Raw genomic sequence first — 22,556 nt, forward strand, 5'->3', positions numbered from 1 at the left:
TTATTAAAATTGACTTTTAGTGAAAATTACCTTGTGATAAAAAGTAGCAAAAACTTACCTTATGAAAAATATCAATTACAAAAAGATACCAGCCGTCGGGTTCCCGTAATTTAGTTATTATTTTCGGCGTTGCCACCACGTGCTAGTCACATTTATCTTTTTTCCTCATATTTTTCCTTCTTCTTTCTAGTCTATTCCTCGTTTTTACGAGATGGACAAATTACAAACCAAGAAATGGAGATTTAAATACGAAAAAGCCTAAAATCTTGAAAAGTCGAAACAGTAAAACGAAGAAGATATGAAACTCAAAGTTCTGCTTAATTCCTTCTTTCTTCAAGAGTTCCTTGAACACGCACACTTCCTTGATCTTCTTTTTAACGAGAGAATGTAACTTCAAGTAAGTGTACTTTCATGATGTGGATATAAATCGTACATTTTTCATTAGAAATATAAAATTGGAGCTGATGTAATTCTTGAAGTTCTGATCATGTAGAAAAGTTTCAAAGAAATGAATAATTTTAGAAAATTTGAGTAACTTTTTGAGATAACGAATTAGTTTGGGGATTGTTAATTTGAATTTTGGTTAAAAGAAATAAGAGAAAGACTAAATTTCAAGAAATGAGGGGAAAAAACCACGTATGCTTGGTTGTCAATGCCACTAAAACAGTCAACTTATCCGAATCCGACGACTAATACAATCTTGGTGACATCGGGAGAAAGTAGTTGGATTTCAACCTAGGCTCTTTCAAATTTGACATACGACTTATTGATTGTGCACGTATCTCTCCAATATTCTTTGCAACTGATATCGTTTCACTATGATCACTCTGGATGCTTTTTCCCTTCCTCTGGGCAGCTAGTTGTTTCTTTGCAGCTTGTTGACCTGTTGACCGGGGCTTATCAACTTCATGGAAAGCCTCAACATCCTCCCCACTTGATGTGTAGTCTCTTGCTTCATAAATCTTATTCCTTTTTGACGAATCAGTTTCGCTGTCTTTCTTACGTTTGCTCTTAAATTCAGCTCTGAACTTATCTGTTTCACACACAATACTCCATATATGATCGTACTGGAACTTGAAATTGTAGAGACTTTGGTAAAGTGTACGAGCCTCTGAGAGTTTTAAGGATTTATTGAACACACCCCTCTTTGCATACTTGGCATAACACACTGTAAACTCTCCAAGTGCATTATTAATCGTCCACCAATGTCGTTTGCAAGGATTTACCTCTCGTTTAGCTTGATTTGTTTGCCTATTTTCATTAAATAATGCACAAATTTTTTCCCGTGTAGGAATCTGCTCTCTATGAATTGCCATTTACTTCATCTTGGTAGTATTACTCCACGTTATACCAAGAAGTGTTTCATCTTCTATCGTGCAATTTAGCCCTTTTTCCTCTCTGGGTTGACTTCCTTTGCAACGTGTAGTAGTATGAGTAGCAGTATGAATACTTGTAGTGACATCAATGTCTTCCCACTCCTCAATGCCAACATTATCTACAAATGGGTTATCGAAATTGGATCCAATACTGATGGTGTAATAGGAGGTTGGTCCATATTATTACTAGTAGGAGTATATTGATTATTTGGAGTCTGGAGAAAGTGAATAAAAATTTACACTTGTGCATTTCCTATATTAGGATTGGAGGTAGAGAAATTTGAAAATTGGGAATTTTGGGGTTGGTTTTATTGAGAAAAAAAAGTCTGGGATTGGACATTGTTCTCCAGTAAGCTCATTAGAAAATTCAAATTAAAATTTTGATTTGGATCCATTAAAAAATACAATAGGTTGAATTTGGAAGAATTTGGAAAGAAAGAGAAAATTGATATAGAAGAATTTGGAAGAATGAAAAAAATTATACAAACAAATGGCTATATATAAGCATTTTCACAAAATATTACCGTTGGTTGAATTTTTTTTAAATACAAAACAAGTTGTCACATTTTAATTGGGCAAAATATACAATATGACCGTTGCTTGCATTGAAGTATGGAGGAAGGATAACAAAAAAGGAAAAGTTGACTTGTGAAGTCCACAATCACGTATGAGAATGAGTTTGCCAAACCAAAACCCACGCCCAGACTCGAGCTGCATTTTATTTCAAATACCTCTAGTCTGAAAGCAGACTGAACAAAGTTTGGGCACAGACCCAACCTTCCAAACTACCGCTATTCTTACTCTAAGGGAATATTTTGCCACTTTTTCTCAGGTAGTTTTTCAGAAAAAATCTATTTAAATAAGTGATTTTTGGCAAAAAAAAAAAAATTTTATAGACGGTCATAGTGTCATTTATGTTTCTCAAACATCTTTGTGAAACAGTATATCGCATAAAATATTTACCAATCCTGCGAAACAACCCCATTACTAATTGGAGTAAATTAAATCAGGACTTACAACAATTGCGCCAAAGCATCCAAAAATAAATTCAGTTATGTCAAATCATTTATTGTCATTACACACTGTACAATTCTAAATAAGTTAAACCATATTATTTCACCTTAAAACATTCTGTGTCTTAAGGAACTGTAAGTTCATATAAATTCAAGTACAATTTGTTTTGCTCAAAAATGAATGCTTGCTAAATGCTAGGTACCCTTCTCTCAGGGGTACAATTTACAACTTATTAAGAATTACATAAAACACCCCTTGAATACATGCGCTAATTTTTAAATCCGGCTGCAACACGATGAGCTTCTCTGTAGACATAGTGAATACAAGCAACATAACTTCATATCAGAAAGTAGACTTCCAGTTTCATCCATGATCATCTGTAACCTAGTCCAGGAGCGTCAGTATCTTCTCAATAAGACATTGATGTACAAAAACCGAACACAAACACACTTATATAATGTATGTGCAAGCATAGGGGCTCCGTTTAAAGTACTCAAAGATGCACGGTCTAGCTTTGGGAAGCACAACGCGTGTTGCTGGTCAGGCTTTGCATCTTGCCTGAGAATCTGTGTTATAGTCTGCCCATGTGTTACCAAAATTACATTATTTCTCCACGAATTTACTTCATTTGATCACTTGCACATATTCGCCCAAATATGGTATCACACTCCAAAAACACATTACTTGTGCGTCAGATAAAAAGTATACAAAAGCCGATAACAGTATGAATCCAACAGCCAGTAAGTCACATAAATTTTCACTTGAAATATCCTTAATCATCTCATCCAAAAAAAAAGAATCGTATCCTTTATCTGAGGTTAAATTGTATGAGCAATCTGAAAATTTTACCAAGGAGTTCAGTTTGAACCTCCTCCAAATTGATCCCGCAGCATCTCATATTTCCTGAGCTCTGTTAGGGAGAGAGATGGATTTAGCTCTTCCAAGACCTGCCAAAATAATGATAGGCCACACAAAAAGACAGCAGCTCTAAATCAGCTCGGAAAAATATGAGAGAGATGCTCTAACAACTTGTCTGAATCTTGTTTCAAAAATCTACTCTCTTTTCAGCTCATTTTTGTAACACGGCAAAACATAATACGGAAACAGAGCAAGACAACATACTCAAAATCCTACTACATGATTCCAGAGTGGACGCCAGCTAGCTTAATAGTTAAAGTCTTGGGAGGTGGTACCCAAGACTTGGGATCAAAACCCGTGTGCGTCATTTGTCTTTGTGGTTCTCTACACCAAAAATAAAAACTACTTGTTTCCAGTACTCCATTCCAAATACGTCATGATTTAACACGGCATTTGTCAATAATTAATTTCAACAGATAATAAAGGTTTTTTTTCTTTTTACTTTTTCTGACGTGAAAACCCAGCCAAGGTTAGCACAAGAATATTGAATGATGTCAGTCTTGGAATGAGAAACTGTCATTGTACATTACCATCTACTAGATAAACTGCTCACAACACTACTCTAACACTCAATCCTAGTACTAAAGCACTTTAATCTTAAAATTTAAACAGAAGGAAAGAAAAAAGAAGTAAAATGTCAGAGGCATTACATGTTTTTCCCCTCTCAACAAAATCCAGTGAGAAGTAAGAGCTCAATCGACATAAACCACAAACAGTGTGGGGGAGAGGATAAGGTGCATAGAAATTACTAGAGCAGTCTGTACTTCAACACATTAATCTAACATTCTGTTCAAAATGATACATGCAAGTTATTCCTTAGCTGTCATCCTCCCCCTGGAGGATCTCTAATCAAGTAACAAAGCCTTTGTTTCATCAAAGCAAATTCAGCAGCATTGACAACTATTGTACACTACACGACTATACATTTTTAACCCAATTATGAAAAACCAAATACTCTGCATGTGAAATTCCTACCTTAATAAAATCATCATATTCCACAACAATCGTGTCGACATTGCCATCATTACTGGATGAATCTGATGCCGAACTTAAGACCTACAAAGAGAAGAACAGGAAAGTTGACAATTATACAACTGTGCTCTACCCTGAACCCACTATTTATAAGGCTACGTTGTTACTTTCACGAAAAAACAGTTGATCAGTATACATTGAAGCACACAGAGTACCTGCCGTTTTGCAGCGTGAAACCAAGCATCTGCACACAAGGCATACATATCTGCGCCAGTAAAATTCGGCGGGCATCTTTTCGCAATAAAGTAAAGCGATACATCTTCATGCAGTTTAAACTTCCGGGTGAGTGCTTTAAGGACTCTGCATGATGAAATATTCAGTGATAATGCAAGCAAGAAAATGGTAGAACTTAAAAATATGGGTACGATAGATGGCCCACTCACCGCTCTCTATAAGATGGATCAGAATTAACCCCAACATAGAGGAGCTTGTCAAATCGACCAGGTCGCAGGAGTGCTGGGTCAATAAGATCAGGGCGATTGCTTGCCCCAATTACAAACAAGTCCTTGTAAAACAGAATGAGAACAAAAAGAGTAAGTTTAGACTGGGAGCAGAACAAAAAAAAAGATCATATTTGAAAATTGCAAAAACTTATATTGTTATGATATACAAAGAAGCGAAAGGAACCTGGGTAGAATCACTGAGGCCATCAATTTCAGCAAGCATCTAGCACAAACAGAGTGACAGTAAATAACAAGTGATGAATCAACCGAGAACTAAACAGCATTAGTTGCAAGTAAACTTCTTCAAAATATTCACCTGAGAAACAACTCTGTCCATAACGCCCCCAGAATCACCTGAAGCACCCCGAGCTGGGGCCAGTGAATCAAGTTCGTCAAAAAAGATGACACATGGACGTGCTGATCTAGCCTAACACACGAGGGAGATAACTTTTTAGATTAGCACTAGCAGACTAAGCTAAAAGATACAGGGTAAGGAATTACAGCACCTCACCTTTTGAAATATGTCTCGCACATTTTTCTCAGACTCCCCTATGTACATATTGATCAGTTCAGGTCCTTTTACACTTAGAAAATTCAGAGAGCATTCTGTCGCCACGGCTTTTGCCAATAGAGTCTGAAAATTAGACGTGAAATTGACAATCAGAAGATAAGAATTACATGCACATGAAAAAAAGATGGGAGAAAATTCAAAACTTTAGACAAGCATTTACCTTTCCTGTGCCTGGAGGACCATAAAGAAGAACCCCTGAACGTTTACGCAACCCAGATGAAAACAAATCCTTGTGTAGAAGAGGTAGCTGCAAATATATAATGCAAGTTTAAAAGCAGTCAACCATGAACATTGTCAAGCAACTCAGAATCGCACTTCTTTTTCACCAGTAACCGCACCATGAACAGTGTTCAGAGTCGATTCTAAATTTCTAATAGCCAATAAACTTTACAATGATCGAAGTGTTCATGTATAAGTCCTACACCCCCTCACTTGTCTCATGACTTCCTCTAGTTCCACATTGGATATCAAATTGTTATAGAACAATAGGAATGCACTTCCCAAAAGCTAGCTCAAGAGGAGGAGAACCCATTGTCCAATATAAACCACACACCAACCTCCCATACGGTCGATGTGGGATCCTTTCCCTAGGATCAGTCCATAACACAAACTAATGAAAGAAAGCCTATGGTGTAAGGTCAAAGTTGTTATGGTTATATTGGACTTTTAAGACAAATATATGATCAGCTAGGAAAACAATACTCCTTGCAGTCATTGTACAGTTATCGAACATATGCATGTACTTCAAAGGAGACAAAAAGTTGAAAGACGGGAAGAAGTGGCATTCAAAAGTCTGTCTGTTTAACATTTAGGTTTCAACATAACAAAGCTTGTGCAGTTTTTGGTACTTGCCACTTAGGCACACAACATCCAATAAACAATGATTCTACTATGCTTCCACAAATCCAAAAGGACAACTTCGTCATATTTGGAAGTTGCTTTCCAAAATTTGCGGAATCTCTTGTCGAAAGTCACTTTGGAAATAATCTTAAACTCTTCTCATTGAGATATAATTAAGCCTAGAAAACAAGCAACTATAACCTTTTCATTAAATATTGAGTTCTTCAAACATGATGTACAAATGGATAAAATAGCAGCAAATAGCATCATTTTAGCTGGCATCTTCATGCGACTCGTCTCATTTAGAAAGCTTATCTTTATCTTTCAGCAACTGAAGGAGGATTCCTAGGAACATTTCTACAGGATGCAACATTCTAAAGCGCATTGCATTTTCAGTATCGGTTGCAACGACGTGGAAGCGGTTTGGGTGAATGGAATGGATCGTGGTAAACACGGTGTAGATTTTTTTTTTAAACATCACATAGACAAACTTTTAACCTCAATGTTGCATCTTTTAAGTCTAACAAGTATTCCTTCAGCATAATATGACCAAACCTATCATATGCTTGGTTATATATATGGTGAATGAACAGTTACTTAAACTTAAGTGGTTTATCCTATCATATATATAAATAAAAACACCAACTCACATACATTACCCAACTTGAAAGCCCACGTCACATTCTTCTCCGTTTTATGGTATGTGCACCTCATTTTTTTCTAATTGCAATGTATGTTTTCCCTTTCTTTTTTGGCAATTTTGACAACGGACATAACGGGAAAATATACAATCTAACGCGGCGGGTAACAATAGGTAACGTACATCACGGCGAGAAGGCCATAATTTTCAACGTGGTGTTATGTAACGACATTTCACGGCACGCCAAGTTCAAAATAGGTTACATAACAGGCATTACATAATGGAACGGCTGAGTTTTTATTCCATGATCGGATGTACTCACGGTGAGAAAGTCCCTGATTTTTGCCAACCAAGTCAAGAAAAAGGAGCAAAAGAAAGTAGTTTGTATTTTGGTCACTCTCTAAGAGTCAAGTTCAACCTCAGAATGCTCAGAACCTCAGAATGCTCAAAATGAGAAGCACAACAAACTTCAGTGAGAAACAAAAATTGCTAGTCAAATAAGCAATTCATGGGATCAAAAATTCTGGATACCCAAAGTAACACCAAAATATGCATGGTTGCCTGCAAATGATATGGACAAAATTTTTGATCAACTAACTCATCTGCGTAAGGTCGCCAAAGTTACTTTGGAAGAAATCCTTCGGTACTCACTGTGCCCAATAGTTTTCCCCATTGAGCATTGGTTACTTTTCTAATTTATGGTTGGTTGGAGTTCATGAAAGACAAAAAAGTGGGAGCCAATAGAGTGAATGAATTCACCACAATAAAAATAAAAACAAAAGTGATTGTGAGAGTAAATTGGTGGTCCCCATGGCCATCTGTACACAATCTTTTAGAGACATCCAAAAATAGAGATCGGGGCAAACTAAAATGGATGGAGGGAGTATTTGTCAGGCATCTGAAGCTCTAATTAGTGTTAGCATCAAATGCAACACGCAGTACTTCCCCTTATATTTCCTTCTGGTGATAGATAAAAGGTCAATTATATTAAACTATAGAATATCAGAGCCATATCTCAAATGCTCAAAACACTGGGGGAGCATAGAGCTCCACAGTCCACACACATAAAGCCTAAACACCTAGCTTGAAACCACAACCAACAGTCATAGGGAGCATAAGCTCAAAACACCGAACTTCCAAATAACAAAAAAAGCACCAAGTCCTAGAACAGACTGTTGCCTAATCGATCCCCAAGAGATTCAATCAAACCTCAACACATTGTTGCCTAGTCTGCCTTCGTCAGTGTTGTCACATTCTTGGCAAGATACCAAATGCTGAAAATGACGAGTATAAAACAGGGGTAGGTGCGGTGTCCAAGCATCAGTCATATTGTCAGAAGCTGGTGACATGATGCTACCTGGCTAGACAAGGGTTCCAAAATATCATGTTGCAGTATTGTCAGCTGACTTTCCGAATATTTTTAGTAAACAATTACATCCATACAAGTGAGAAGCAATCATTATGTAATGAATCATAACCGTTGAACACTAGGAAATCAACCTCGTAACTAAAACGCACATGAAGAACGTCAAAATAAACTTCCTAAAATGACTTCATATTAAGATTTTGTAATCTTCATATAATATTTCATTTAGTTAGCAGATAGCATAGTTCAAGAACCTATGCTGTTTTGCCTTTTGAGTCAACAGAAAAGCAGTATTGGTAAATGGGATCAAATCAAACCTGGACAGTATCCAGAATTGCTTTCTTCACGTCTTCAAGTCCACCAACGTCCTCCCATTTAACATTCGGAACCTATGGAAGATTGACAATCATATAAAGTTATTCTCTGTTATAAATAAAAGGGATAAAAGCTTTTCTACCATCAACAAGCAAGAGTAATTTCTTATATTAGATAAAATCTTCTAAGTTTACAACTCAAAAGGTAAGGAATATGCCTTTTGCCAAATGTATCAAGTACTAGGGAGCTATAAGAAAGTACTCCAGATATTATTGTCTCTCTATCAATTTTCATTGCTGCTGTTCGTACTGGTTGGAAGATGATAGCTTAGGCAACCTCCCAAAGTAGTCAAGACTCACATGGAAGCTGTTTCCTAGAGACCCACGGTGGAAAACAATTTATTGACAGTGAAGAAATTTTGAAAGTTGAATAGCGAGGAGTAATGGATGTAAATGACTTCCATAGATAGTAGTAATGGAGGTAATAGTCAATGATATTCAAATAGTATTGTTGTTAGCATAGGCTTTGGAGCCTTTAGGAGAAGGAACAGGGAGAATACAAAAGATATTATTACAGTATGTTATGGAAACATATGATGTTATTTTATGTGACATTTATGGTTCCAAACAGTACCAAAGCAGAGTTGACCCCATAGCACGGCGAAATATTCCCTTGAGTTTACGCAGAATGTTCTTGTTGAGATGATAGGCACTTCACACTTTATTCGCACCACTCAGAAAAATTTAAGATCTCAACATCTTGGACAACTGAACCAACATATGTAGAAAACTTAGCTCACAACATCCCAAATTCAAAGTAGCGTCATCTCTGTCATCGCTGAAGTCGTAACAACCAATTGTTGTGGATGCCTGATACTTCCTCCGTTCCATTTTCTTTGCAACATGGGGGGCACAAGTTTTAAGAAGTGGAGATAGACAGAGGGAGCCATGTGATGAGGAGGCAGATCGAGAGAGCTCATTAGCAAACAAAGGAATGTTGCTACTAATTTGAAACTACAAGAAAAGGAAAGTATTGCAACTATTATGGAACCAAGTATTAGGATGGGCATGCAAGCTATATTGAAGAATATGCGGTTCAAGTATCTTGGTCAGTCATCCCAGGCAACATTAATATGAAAGAGAACATCAAACATTGTACAAAAAAGGACTCTGTTTAATGTCACATCACATAACATCATATGTTTCTCTTATAAGTTCTTCAGTTCTTGTACTATTCTATTCAATGGTGCTTTTACTACCAGCATGTTATCGAGAATGGATATGCAGTGTGTAACAAAATCAAAAGTATAAATTATAAGGAGAAAATAACTAGATTGTCATAAGAGTTCCTTGCGTAAGAAAAGGGATACAAACCAAACAATTGATTACCAATAAATCATTAATAATAATAGTTACCTTAGGTGCACCTAGTGCAGATGCATTCCTCCTCTTTGAGCGCTCCAATGCTTTTGACAAATCTTCTTTTCTAGGTTGCTGAATAATCTCTTCAACAGGTGTAGACTGCATGCGCTCATGTCTAAGAGAATTATCCTCTATTGTCTTTCCAGGATCAGTTAGAAAAACATCCTTGGGAATCACATTCGCACCAGCATCAGCAATTAGTGAACGTAAATCCCTGGGTGTGAATCCTGATGTCTGAGCAACTACATCCTTCACAACAAGCTCCAAGTCATCCTGCAGAAGCTGATACAGTCAGCAATTTTTTCTTCTTCTGGGCCAATACAGTTTTAAGACTCACTAAAGAAACAAAGTTTACAAAAATCAAGTAAACCACCAGAACAACTTAAGCAACCTAGCTCTGCCCCAACCGTCTGGGAGGATTGATAAATAGACTCTTTAATTGCAACTTGCAGGTCACCAAATTTATTCAACAACTAAGATAATAACCTTATCTATTGTCTTATAGATTGTTAAACCAGAGAGTAGCATTCAATATATAATGCACTAACAGTCTTCAAAAGATCTACCATCGAATTACAGCAGTACTAGTTCTGGGGACCAAAAACGCTCTTGGTAATTTTTAGGTGCAGCTGCAACAAGAGCTTGCAACAATGCAGAGTCGGGTTCTATCCTTGTCTTCCAATGTGAGGTAGTGCTGCTTTAGGAAAGATATTTTGGTTCAAAAGGGAGTTATGGAGTTGTTCTGTTTCTTTGTTGGACCATATTCAAGTGAGCTTATTCGGTTTTGAAAGGAGAAAACATCATAATATGCTTTGGAGGTGTCCGTTTATGGACACAATTTGGGTGCTTTGGTTGGAGTGTTACAATCATATTTATCGTAATAAGGCTAGTGGGAAAGAGGTCTTATGGGGCTGTGGTGTTGCAATTTTTCCAGCCTTTTTGTGGTCTGTGGCGAATAGTGCTTATTCTAATATTTGCTTTTTGTAACTTTTAAGGTGATTGTGTGGTTCTCTGTTTTCTTTGTACTATGTGCTAAACTCCTTCCAAATAAGATTTTTGATATCAAAAATGATATATCAATATAGCTCTCTTCCCAAAACTCACTTTTAGGCCTTCATACATACTGATTTTCCCTTTATTTGACGAGTATAGAATTGGTAATGGCATGAAACAAAAAAGGCCTAAATGAATAAGGGATAAGAAACCCAAAACCCCAAGAGGTTCCTCATTCTAAACTAGATTTCCGTTCCCTTTTCCATTTGCCTTTACAATTCCCCCCCCCCCCCCCCTCGGTTAGATCCATATTCAAGTGAAGGAGGTGAGAAAAAATTGGTGAATGCAAAGAGGTCGGGGGAGAGAGACGATGGGAGAGACAGAAGCAGAGAGAAGCGCGCCAGAAGTTTGACGAGAGGAAGTAGATTAAGCCAAGAGTGATGCAGGGAAGATGGCACTGTAGGCAGCATGAGCTGGTTGGTCAAAAAGATGGCCTAAGGCTTCGTTCTCTTCACCTGAATTCTCCTGAACGTATCAGAACTTTGCTAAACTTATCTGAATCTACTGGAACTTATTGAAGTTTATTTTTATATGGTGTTAGAACTTTTATGAACTTATTAAACCTAAAACTTAGGAGTCTTTCTTTAAGGTGAAGAGAACACAGCCTAAATGGTCATTGGAGATAAGCTGGAAGTATTTTCTATTCTTAGTATTGATGTACTCCCTCGATTACAAAATGCTTGCCTGCTTTGGAAATTAATACTCTCAACTCATTGCGAGTTATACTACAAAGCAATCAAACAATTTGGATAGTTAAAGACTGTTAATATCCTTTTTTTTATATCACTAAGTACAGGTTTGATGAATACAACCCCCCCCCCCTTTCTTTCCTGGCTTCCTTCAACAACGAATTTCATGGGATTCATAACCAAGCAATTTCAAATATGAGGCCCACAGATTTCATTTGAAAAAAATTCCAACAAACACTACTTACAAATGGCAAGTCATAAGCTAATCAAAGAAAAGATACAAAAGATACCTACTTTCTAGTCACTAAATTTAACTCTCACATATAAAATATATAATAAACTCTGCCAATCAGAACTTTGACCCCAAGATATTAGAAGGACCATGCGTACTCAGAGTAGTAAATCCAAACAGTGGACCACTATTAAATTTTGCCATTACCCCAGTGCTTTTAGAGAAGCTCTTGCCATAGGTGAGGTAAGGGAGTTCGTATATACACAGCCTCTACCTTACTACTCCCAATCGACCCTTAATTTGATGTGCAATAACCACATGCTACGTCCATGCTAACCCAAGACAAACAAGTGCATGAGACAAGCTTCCAATGAGCTCCAGCAGTTCATGCAAGGACAAAGGTTTTCTGCCAGGTGAACTCAACACGTGTCCTTATAGTTATTGAACAATATTTTTGACTTGTGTTGCAAAACTATAAATGACTAATCATTACATACAATTAAAGGAAAGAGGAACACAAAAGAGTGAGAGGATGGCAGTGTAGATTAGGGAGTGTGTGGTTGGCCTATGGCTGTTAGCAGTTTAGCACTACAAAAAGGAAATATGCTCTGATTTTCATGAAAATGGTTTTGCCTTTCCAATCCTCTCTCGGTATCTACTTCTCTCTCTATTTATATCTTTTAGCAAAAGTTTCAATCCTTTCACTGTACCTCTTGATTTAATTTTGGGACTTGTTGTCCAAAGACAAGCTACTACCACTTTTTAAACTGCATCAAAGCCAATGGAGGAGGTTCAAAGCCAAAGGCCAGATTCCCCTAGTCAAAATGTCAAATTGCAACTTAATTATGGAATATCTGACTTAGGCAGTATCACCGCAACATCTCAATTTGTTTTTTCTCCGTGCATCTATTTACTTCTGCGCAATTTTCAAACAATGCCACGCCTTTACTAAAAAAGGCCTTATAGACTTATAGTTACACCACAGGTGTCCTCCCTCCCCTCTTTCTCACCATCTCCTTGATCCCCATCTTGAGTCTCCCTATCCATCCATCTATCTGCATTGCTTGTGACAAAATAAATAGCTAAGAGATGAAACTTTTAAACTGTTGATGCTTTCATATATCTTTTGTAGCACAGATAAAAAAGCGATTAAAATCAAACATACATCAGCAGAGATTTCAGTAATATTCTGCAATGACTTGGTAATCATTTTAGCTCTTTCTTCTTCAGTTAAAGGATCCAGATTGAGCTCGTGACTAAAGCAACGTCTAATAGCAGACGGCAGACCTTCAGTACTCTCAGTTGCTGCAACTAACAAAACATGAGGCCACCTTATCCTTCCAGCACTCTTCAGCTTCTGCATCAGCAATTTACAAATACACACATTAGAAACCTAATTTCACAATGCATAAGAACCAGATCATATAACCATTGCACTTTCCAGTAATGCATGTGATCACTCAGAATATGAACATTGTTGCCACATGCTAGATTAACTTGTACCTTTATAATCTAACAGTTAGAGATAGCCAAAGGCTGCTTCAGGCCCTGCGCATCCCGAACAGGGACTAGGCATGGCATGGTGCTGGCTCAGATCTGAATTGGGCAAAAATAATCAAGGAAAGCAGTTGGGTCATGGTCTAGAGTCCGAGTTTCACTAGTACGGAACATAACACCCAGGGCCAATCCAGTTCATTATATTGGCTTTTTAGAGTTAACAGTTTTAAGAAATTAAGGAATTTGAAGAAACATTGACCCATAACCAGACTACTTGGTTATGCACGAAACTGAACTGGTAGCTACAATGCCCAGGACAAGAACTGGCCTATGGCACAGAAGACAGAATGGACCAGAGAACCCAAAACGCTCTGTTCAGTGCCAGATCTGACCCATCCCTGTCAGGTACCTGAATCAGCCTTGGTAATGCCACCTTAACCACGGCGTACAATTCTGTCACACCAAATGTAGTGTATACAGAAGTCTACATTTGCAAATGCTGTCAATTCGTGAAAAAGCACAACAGGAGCTAATATTGAGTTATTTGCACTTGGATAGCTTTATAAGAAGTGAAAGAGGAAAGAAATTAACCAGTACTCTGATCATAGTCAATAGTTACTATGCGCTGGTAAAGGATCTAGTTTTGAAAACCCAATTCGTTTGTCATAGAACATTATTGTGGAGAGTGGAAAGTGGAGAGGTCACAGTGTTAGAATCGCAGGAAACTTCTCTATTGACTTCCTTCCAGAACATAGAGAAATCAGGTGTAGAAAATTCCTTGGAAAACTATTGTTTGTCCAATTGGAGCAGCTCCAGGGCTGTACTTGTTCTTCACCTAGTAAATTGAAATAAATTGTGCACCAGAGAAAGACAACAGAAACTTTCATCCTGTGTGATCTGTCTTGTAATGTGGGATAGACGAACCACCAGAGAGAGAAGATTGGCATCTCCTGAAAGTCACTTTATGCGTTCTGAGACTAACATATGATCCTTGATCACAAAATAAGATTGTTCTTATAGCAAGAAAAATTGGTTGATTGCTTCAAAAGAGTAGGAACATCAAGGCGTTACCAAATAAGGATCAGCCTTGTAAGAGTCTTTGTAAATAAGTTTAGCATAGGCATTGTGAGGTATCTCGCAAAAGTGTTTCAGCAAGAGAAGTCTGCTGAGAGAACATTTTTAGGATATTGCAAAGGCTATATCCTGTACAGCTATGTTACTCGTACCCTTGTATTCATGTCAGATGCGGGTGTGCATCCATATGTCCACCTCGACTCTTTTACGGAAAATTTCCTTGATTTTGGCCCAAAATGAAGTATCGAAATGTTCGTACTCATGTCGAAGTATCAGGATCCGACAAGGCACGATTAATTGAGGTAAATAAAGGGTCCGAGTAACAAAGCTATAGAGTAGCTAAAAATCAGAAGATGAAGTTCCTTGAAGGCAGGTCTGTGCATCTATAGTTTATTAATGTTTTACTTTATGAATTAACAAGGAAGCTTGGGGTGTAAATTTATCAAAAACTGCAATATGTTTACACACAGGTTAGTAAATCTTGGGCCTTGCAGTTCATGTGGTTAATCTCACAAGGCTTTATATCCTAGGCCTTGCATGAGATGAGGATACTCTAGCAGCTCTTCCTAAAAGGAAGCTTAGTACTATCCACTAATGCAATAAAGGCTAAGGACTCCTTGGTCATGCAGTTGTTTGTTACCGTTTCATATATTGTTCAGGTATTATCAATATTAAATTAAACAACCACCAAGGACCAAAGCCTTAATCCCAATAGGCTGGACTGGAGTGAGTTGCATGAGTCATCTTATTCTAATAGTCATCCTCGTCCACATATATCCTTTACCTCTACTCCCTTATGTCAACCGTTATATGCTCACTCAAACCTAAATCACCATATCGCTTCTAACGTCCTCTACACAAGTAATCTTTGGCCTTCTACAGGTTCATCTAAGATCTCTAATATCTCAAACCGGTGTTAAATCTAGTCGACAACTCAAATGCTCAAATTACCATAAATGATTTTCTCTTATTTTATCCTCAACAATTCCAACCTTATACCAAATACTGCGTTTCAGTTCTCTCTCTTGAGGTTCTCCCACCACTATTATCTCAAAATGCCTATCTTTGTTAACTCCTATCTTTTAATATGATCTTTCCCAAATACCACATTCTAACCCATATAGCAACGATGGTTTAATAGTCGCCCTATAGAATCTTTCCTTAAACGTAGAGGTCGTGGTGTCAAAACAAGGTCGCATCGTATCGTATCGCTCGTGTTGTAAAGGTTTTCAATCTACCAAACGGATATTAGCCGCATCGTAAAGGTGTAAAAAAACCGCATTTTAGGCGGGTTTCATGGATATTTCATGGTTTAGACCGATATTCAGCGGTACGACAACCGCATCATCCCCATTCAAACTACGGTAGAGGTACACTATGATCACACAAGATTCACATCGTTTCTCTCCAATTGAGCCACCTTGTTGACATCCTAGAAGTCACATATTGGTTAATATCTCCATTCTTTTGTAAAATCGACCCAAGGTATTTCCATCCAATGTTACTACATCCTCTATTGACCCTTTCTCATTACTAATTCATTTTGCTCCAACTTAAACTAACGCCATTTTGCCTTTGTCACTCTATTCCGGTAATAGCGCCATCTCTCGTCTCGTTTATCAATAATCATTCGCAAACAACAGTCACCGTGATATCTCGTCTTAAATAGTTTGTGTTACTTCATATACAAATATCAGTGTTGCCAAGAGATAAGGACATAAGGCGGATCCTTAACTTAACATATTCCTGCATTTATCGTAATAGAAAACTCTTATGTTACTTCTCCACGAACCCTGATAATTGACTTTTCGTCCTAAGACATATCCTGAACTAAGTCAGATATGTTTATATGGTATAACATTTTGCAACATTGTCCACCAAAGTCCATCACTCGATATCTTATCATAAACCTTCTCAGGGTCAATAAAAATCACACAACTACTTTTTCCTCGCACTCTTTATATTCACCATGTGTCTCATATAATGTATGGCCTCTATGGTGGATCCTCTTGGCATATCACCAGATTAATGATTTGAATTGCTTGTACCCATCTTCAATTGATACTCTTTTTTACTCTCTCCCACGAATTTGTGGTATGACTTCATGTTTTATCCTCTAACAATTTAGAGGCCTCAGCCATCTCCTTTGTTTTTATAAATGGACACCAAAGCACTCTTCCTTCAATCTTTCAATATTCTGCTTGTTCTCCATATCTTATTGAAAAAATCAGGTTGACTAATCAATAACATTTCTTAGACATCTCCAAGCCTCGAAAAGAATATTGTTTTGACAAGCTGCTTTCTTTAACTTTCTCGCGTCAATGCTTAATCTACCACTAACTTCTGAAATTTTAGCATATACTCAGGGTTAACTTCCCGCTCCTAAATAATGATGTCTACTATAATACAGGGGGGAAAAAACGCGGTCGTGGGAATGATCGCGTTGTCGCGGGAATGGCTTGTAACGGGGAAATAGAACGTTTCGCGGCCGATGCGACGTGATTTTTTTTGTAAAATTCACATTAATATGTTCTAACCTTATTTGCTTTGTTTTAGTTTATTAATCATTATTACAACATAACATAATCAAATCTATCAGAATATCATGTTTCATCAGCTACATAGTATAATCATAAAATATTTTGGCCAATGCTTGAAAAGAACGGATGGGGATAAAAGCGTTCTAACGCGGCGAGTTCGCGTTACGGAACGGACAACGCGGCGAGAAGTGTGTGATTTTTGTTATGGCGTCTCGTAACGGGATTTCGCTGAGCGACAAATCCAAAATCCGTTACAGAATGGCCGTTCTGTAATGAAACAGGAGAGTTTTAATTCCATGCTATAATATTCAATTACCTATCAGTAAAAGGTATTCAAAATTTTCATATTTTGAAAGCATATATTAAAACAAAACTTGTAGCATACTACCTTTGTTTCACAATACATGCATCATTTCTATATGACACACAAACCAAGGGTGAGGAGAGTGAGTGTTGTGATTGCATTTTAAACCCATGTGATTATGGTTTGAAGGAGGAGATGTATTGTGAAACATCCAAAAGAAGAAATGGTGCATGTATTGTGAAATATCTAAAAGAGGAAAATGGTGCATGTATTCTGAAACGAAGGTGGTACTAAGTAATAAAATTGTATTTCCTTAAATTGGAAAACAAAATATGGTCAGAAAGGGAGATTAAAATAAAACAAACGTCAAATTGGAACAAAAGAGAAAATACAACAAACAAACGTCTTCTCCAAGTGAAGAAGCTAGGAAGAAGCCGTTACTTACTGGACCAAGACTCAATCTTTCCTCTGAAGAAATATCTTCTGCCATGTCAACCGGCTGTGTGAATTTCCTTATAACAGATGCAACCTCAGAAATCATACCAGTGTGATCAGATTGAGAACCCTCGTTGGAAGCCCAATTTCGAAGGACGTCAAAATGCCGCAATAACAATATGGCTGGAGAGTAGCTACAAATTTATTTTGCAAAAGTTAAAACAGGAATCAGAACTATCTTTACTGTACTTGAAATAAAACATCATTCCTCAAGCCAATATAATAGGGAGCAGAAAAGGAGCAATGTCCAAAAATATCAAGCAAAAATATATGATCAAATGTAAATAATTTACAGCACTTATCATAGTAAACATGGAAACATACTCATTATCAGAGAATACATAACAGGGTTTTAGACCTCGAACGCCATTGCAACGTAATAATAGTCGCAGAACCACTTCTGCAGGGAAATGTGGATGGTTTGCGGCTATTGCAGCCTTAACACTATGGTCCCAATAAGCTCAAGTTCCTTTACGAAGCGGTCGACATGCGGCAGAAAATTAATACCCTGCTTACATGAGAAATGCTAACGACAACTATTCACAATCTGGAGTACTTTATATCTCCGGTCCCCAAAAAGTATAATCATAGAGCACAGTTATGTTTATAAATTCACAGGTTGCAACAATTCAAGTCACTATCAAGTACTCCCTCCGTTTCCTAAAGATCTTCCCACTTACTGTTCCCACAGATACCAAGGAAAATCAAGTTGTGTGGGACATGGTGTGAGTAAAGTAGGAGAGAGAAAGGGGTTAAGATAAATAAACAAATAAAAAGGGGTTAAAGTAGGAGAGAGAAAGGGAGTAAAATTGAATTAATAATGTAATGGTGGACCATATGATAGTAACATGAGAGGGTAAATAGGGAAATTTGTTTTGCCAAATAAGGAATAAAGCAAAAGTGGGAAGATCTTTTGGAAACACCCTTAAACGGAAAGTGGGAAGATCTTTAGGAAACGGAGGGAGTATCAAGCAACAACAGTAACATATGTAAACTAAATCATACCACAATTTCAATCTTAGAAATACCTATGAGTTGTACTGAAGGCCTGAGTTAGCAGTGAAGACATGTTCTTATCAGACCCTTCCATTAAATTATTACAGCTGTACTCTACTACATGCAGACCAAGTCGACGAGCAACATATCTGACAACAGTCCTCTTCCCAGATCCTGCATTTTCAACAGAATAGGGTCCCATCAACCTCTTACACATAGTCCTAGGTAGTGCTTAATTTTCGAATACAACTCTAGCCAACATCATTTTAGTTTTTAATGACATAAATCATACGAGTCCTTGGATATGAAGGTAAATTACAGCATGTTTCTGTACTTGAACACATTTGTTTGTGCAATAAAGGTTCTGAAGACACCAGAAAAAAAATCATCAAAAATATTCATTGCTAAGGTACAGAATGTCATTGAAAAAATGCAGCAGCCATTGACAAGTGCATTAAACTACCATCTCCTTGAGCAATTAATATATCTCATAGTGATACATTGATGAACAGACAACACTTTCTATGAGGACTTTTTTCTGGATGAGCATTAACCAGTATTAATGGATGGAGATAACAGAACCCTATGAATAAAGTGGAAGATAAACCTGCCAAGCCATGCAAAAGCACAGAAACACTGAATTTCGAAGAAAGTACGGAAGGACATAGAGGTGGGGTAAGAATGCATCCCAGGGCCTTTATTGTATCTCTCTGTAATGGAGCAATACTAATAGGCTCAGAGATCAGCAAATCTGGGGGAAAAGCAGCAGCAGCACTTCCACCAAGAACAAGGGCAGTTTGTTTACGGTTGACACGAAGAATAGGTTCCTCTGGAGGATCCAAGGCAACAACCTACGACATAAAGACCCAACTGAATGTTACGTGACTGTTGCATCTTCAATTTACTTGAAACTAAAAGCAACGACAAAAGACAGAACTTCACCTTAAAGTAAATAATATCACCTTGCTCATTCTTCTTTCTCAGGCTACAACCGACACACAGGATTGAATTGCAGTTCCAGTCAATTTGGATTCTGAAAACATCATCTTTAGCAAGATATCTATCAATATCAAAATATTCCTGTAGTGCCAAATCAATCATTTCTTGACGATCCATAGCTTCAATGGAGGATTTTTCTCTAAGAGACTCCATGGTACCACACTCGGGTATCTTCAAAAAGGAGATTCTTAAATGGGACGCGCAACGTGGTACATGAGGGTAAGGCTCCAACCTCAAATTCACAATGCAATCCTTGACCCCTCGTCCACTTTTATCTAGACACTCGTCGATATCAAATATTGATGCTAGAGACTCTTTTCCATGCCGTAGAAGAGATGTGAAGCATGATGTATGTAGGTCCACATTAAATGCTAAAAGAGGAGAGATATAGGCTACATTTTGGCTCAACGGCTGGACATAGTTTTGGTGGAAAGTCAATGATGGAAAAATAAGCATCATCTCAGAGGCACAAGAACCTGCTCCTATATCAGGCAAAAGCTCATCTTTGGAAAGAGGCGGATCTAGAACTACAACTTGCCCAACTCTTTGAGCATTGGTCTCATAATTCTTGATAATTACCTAATTTAAGGGGAGGAAAACATTAGAATACCATCAATTGCCACCTTTAAGCATAAAAAGACGCTTCAAAACAAGCACAGATGATACTTCCTCCGTTTCTAAATACACGCAACATTTGCATGGTAACCACTATTCATCTACCAACCTTATCCTATACTCTCTCACAAATGTATAAGCAAATATATAGTCTAAGTGTGGTCTGATTTAATTTCTAATACATACTTTCACGCTTGCCAATGCATAACTTCAACCATTAATATCTTTAAATACCGATAACTAAAAAATTATAAAGAGTAAACAAATCTAACAAAATCCCACTTCAATATGTTTTTCCTTAACAATAAATCACTAAACATAAACTAAAGTAAAGTTCGTGAATAGTGTAAAAGTCAAACCGTTACAAGTAAAAAGAAACGAAAGAAAGTATTAAGGAACAAGTAGGGCATTGGATAGCGTGTAGACGAGAAATGTTACATGTATCTAGAAGCAGAAGAAGAATTATCTTCTTTTCAGGTTTATCAATTCCTAAAATTTCAAGCTGAATAATAGTAGCATTCAGATAAAATTAATTTTAAAAAAAAAAACTAGGTTAAATCATATTTCCACAAATTAAATAAAAATGATAAATTAATGGAATTTACCAGAGAGCCTGAAGTGATGGCAAGGCGTTTAAGGTCGGAAGTGGAGAGACCGACGAGAGAAGAATGGTCAAGAGAAGAAATTCTGGATGGAATTCCGTTTTTGTCCTTCGGAAATTGAAGAATTCCAGCTTGAAGCTGAAGAAATGGTAATGGAGCATCAGAAGAAGCGAGGGTATTAGCGTCAATTTTAGGAGGTGGTAGGGTGTTGTTGTTTGGAGTTTGAAGAATGGAGTTGAGTAAAGCTTTTGTGGAAGCAAGCAACAATGGTTTTCTTCTCTCCACCATTGAAGATCACTCCGATTTACAGAGAAGAGAGAGAAGAAGAAGAAGGTGAGGGTTTTGTCGCGGGAAAATGGATAAAAATTGGTAACTACTGTTGTTACTTGTTACACAATGTAAAGAACATATCAATTCGAGCTTGAAGTCATATTGATATAGTATTAACAAATCGAGTTGAGCTAACTTAAACTCTACTCGATATGCTTGTGAGCTGCTTGATAAGTTTTAAGTCATTATATATATTGCAATATTTTAAATATCAACAATTTTTAGCATAAATTATTAAATTGATTAAGTTGTATGTTACTTGGAAGCTGGAATTACTATAAAAGTTAAGAACCTCAATCAATGTTGTATTGAAAATTATGAATGTAGTATAAAAATATGGTTGAGGTTTGGCCATGATATGAGTAATTTTATGTTCCTATCATGATAGATGTAATTTATGTGTTCCAGGAAGGATTTGGCCAAAGCTTAGAGAGGTTACAAGGAAAACAAGATAGTTATTATGATATTGTGTCTTCTCGTGTGAATATTTGAGCATGTGACTAATGGTTTGCAAACTAAAGTTTTGTTTTGTTCAACTTATTTTAATTTAATTCTGAAACAATAAGTTCAAATAAGATAAGTTCAAATAGACGAAATAAATTCACTTAAGACAAAATAAGTTTAATTAAGTCAAAATAAGTTGAATAGAATCGAATATAACTTTCCAGGTAAAGAAAAATATTAATAAATACAAGCAGCTTGGTGAGTTGGCTCAACTCAACCCATGCAAATGTCTCTTCTGCAAATGTCCAACATAACCAAAGTAAACGCATCAGTTTTTATCCCCGGTGATCCTTCAATGGCTTCAGTAATTTAAGTGTGGCAAAATAAATCTACATAAGTAACTATAGTATCAATATTTTGGAAGCAATTTTTCTCTTTTTCTTGTTATCATAATTGGATTCTCATCCCAAATCCTTTAAGTTGTTTGAAGTAAAGGATGAAAATTGTGCACATGCATTTCAATCGCTTATACAACTTATGTAATGGACTTCTAAAATCTTAAAACCAAAAGTTAATAAACGATACCAAATAGCCCAAGATTAATAAGGGGTTCGTCAAAAGTTATAGTACTTTCTTTAAAATTGGCCTTTTACTGTTCTTAGCACTTTCGATGCCAATCATAATTCAAAATTAACAACTATACCTAAAATCCGTGCATATATGATGCATATATGAGTTTGAATAACTACC

At 36.9% G+C, this 22,556-nt stretch overlaps 1 protein-coding gene across 4 annotated transcripts; it reads right to left on the reverse strand.

Moving 5' to 3' along the window:
- Positions 1-2,466: 2,466 nt before the first annotated feature.
- LOC104900648 (peroxisomal ATPase PEX6) lies at positions 2,467-21,446 on the reverse strand. Of its 4 annotated transcripts, XM_048635297.2 has the most exons (17): positions 21,036-21,445; positions 19,759-20,394; positions 19,424-19,667; positions 19,109-19,180; positions 18,849-18,990; positions 17,771-17,954; positions 13,076-13,267; positions 9,931-10,209; positions 8,518-8,589; positions 5,515-5,601; positions 5,295-5,417; positions 5,100-5,210; positions 4,968-5,006; positions 4,724-4,845; positions 4,496-4,640; positions 4,284-4,364; positions 2,467-3,337 (listed from the first exon to the last, which is right to left on the reverse strand). In XM_048635297.2, exons 1-17 carry the CDS (start codon positions 21,318-21,320, stop codon positions 3,248-3,250), a joined length of 2,904 nt encoding a protein of 967 aa, XP_048491254.1. In that variant the 5' UTR covers positions 21,321-21,445; the 3' UTR covers positions 2,467-3,247. The 4 variants fall into 4 exon arrangements, 3 of the variants coding, with proteins under 3 accessions (XP_048491254.1, XP_010686428.1, XP_057247356.1); XM_010688126.4 differs by lacking the exon at positions 19,109-19,180 and having other exon boundaries at positions 21,036-21,444; XM_057391373.1 differs by lacking the exons at positions 18,849-18,990; positions 19,109-19,180 and having other exon boundaries at positions 17,771-17,943.
- Between the last annotated feature and the right edge of the window lie 1,110 nt (positions 21,447-22,556).

The sequence above is a fragment of the Beta vulgaris genome, chromosome 8, assembly GCF_026745355.1.
Source record: "Beta vulgaris subsp. vulgaris cultivar EL10 chromosome 8, EL10.2, whole genome shotgun sequence".
Classification (NCBI taxonomy): domain Eukaryota; kingdom Viridiplantae; phylum Streptophyta; class Magnoliopsida; order Caryophyllales; family Amaranthaceae; genus Beta; species Beta vulgaris.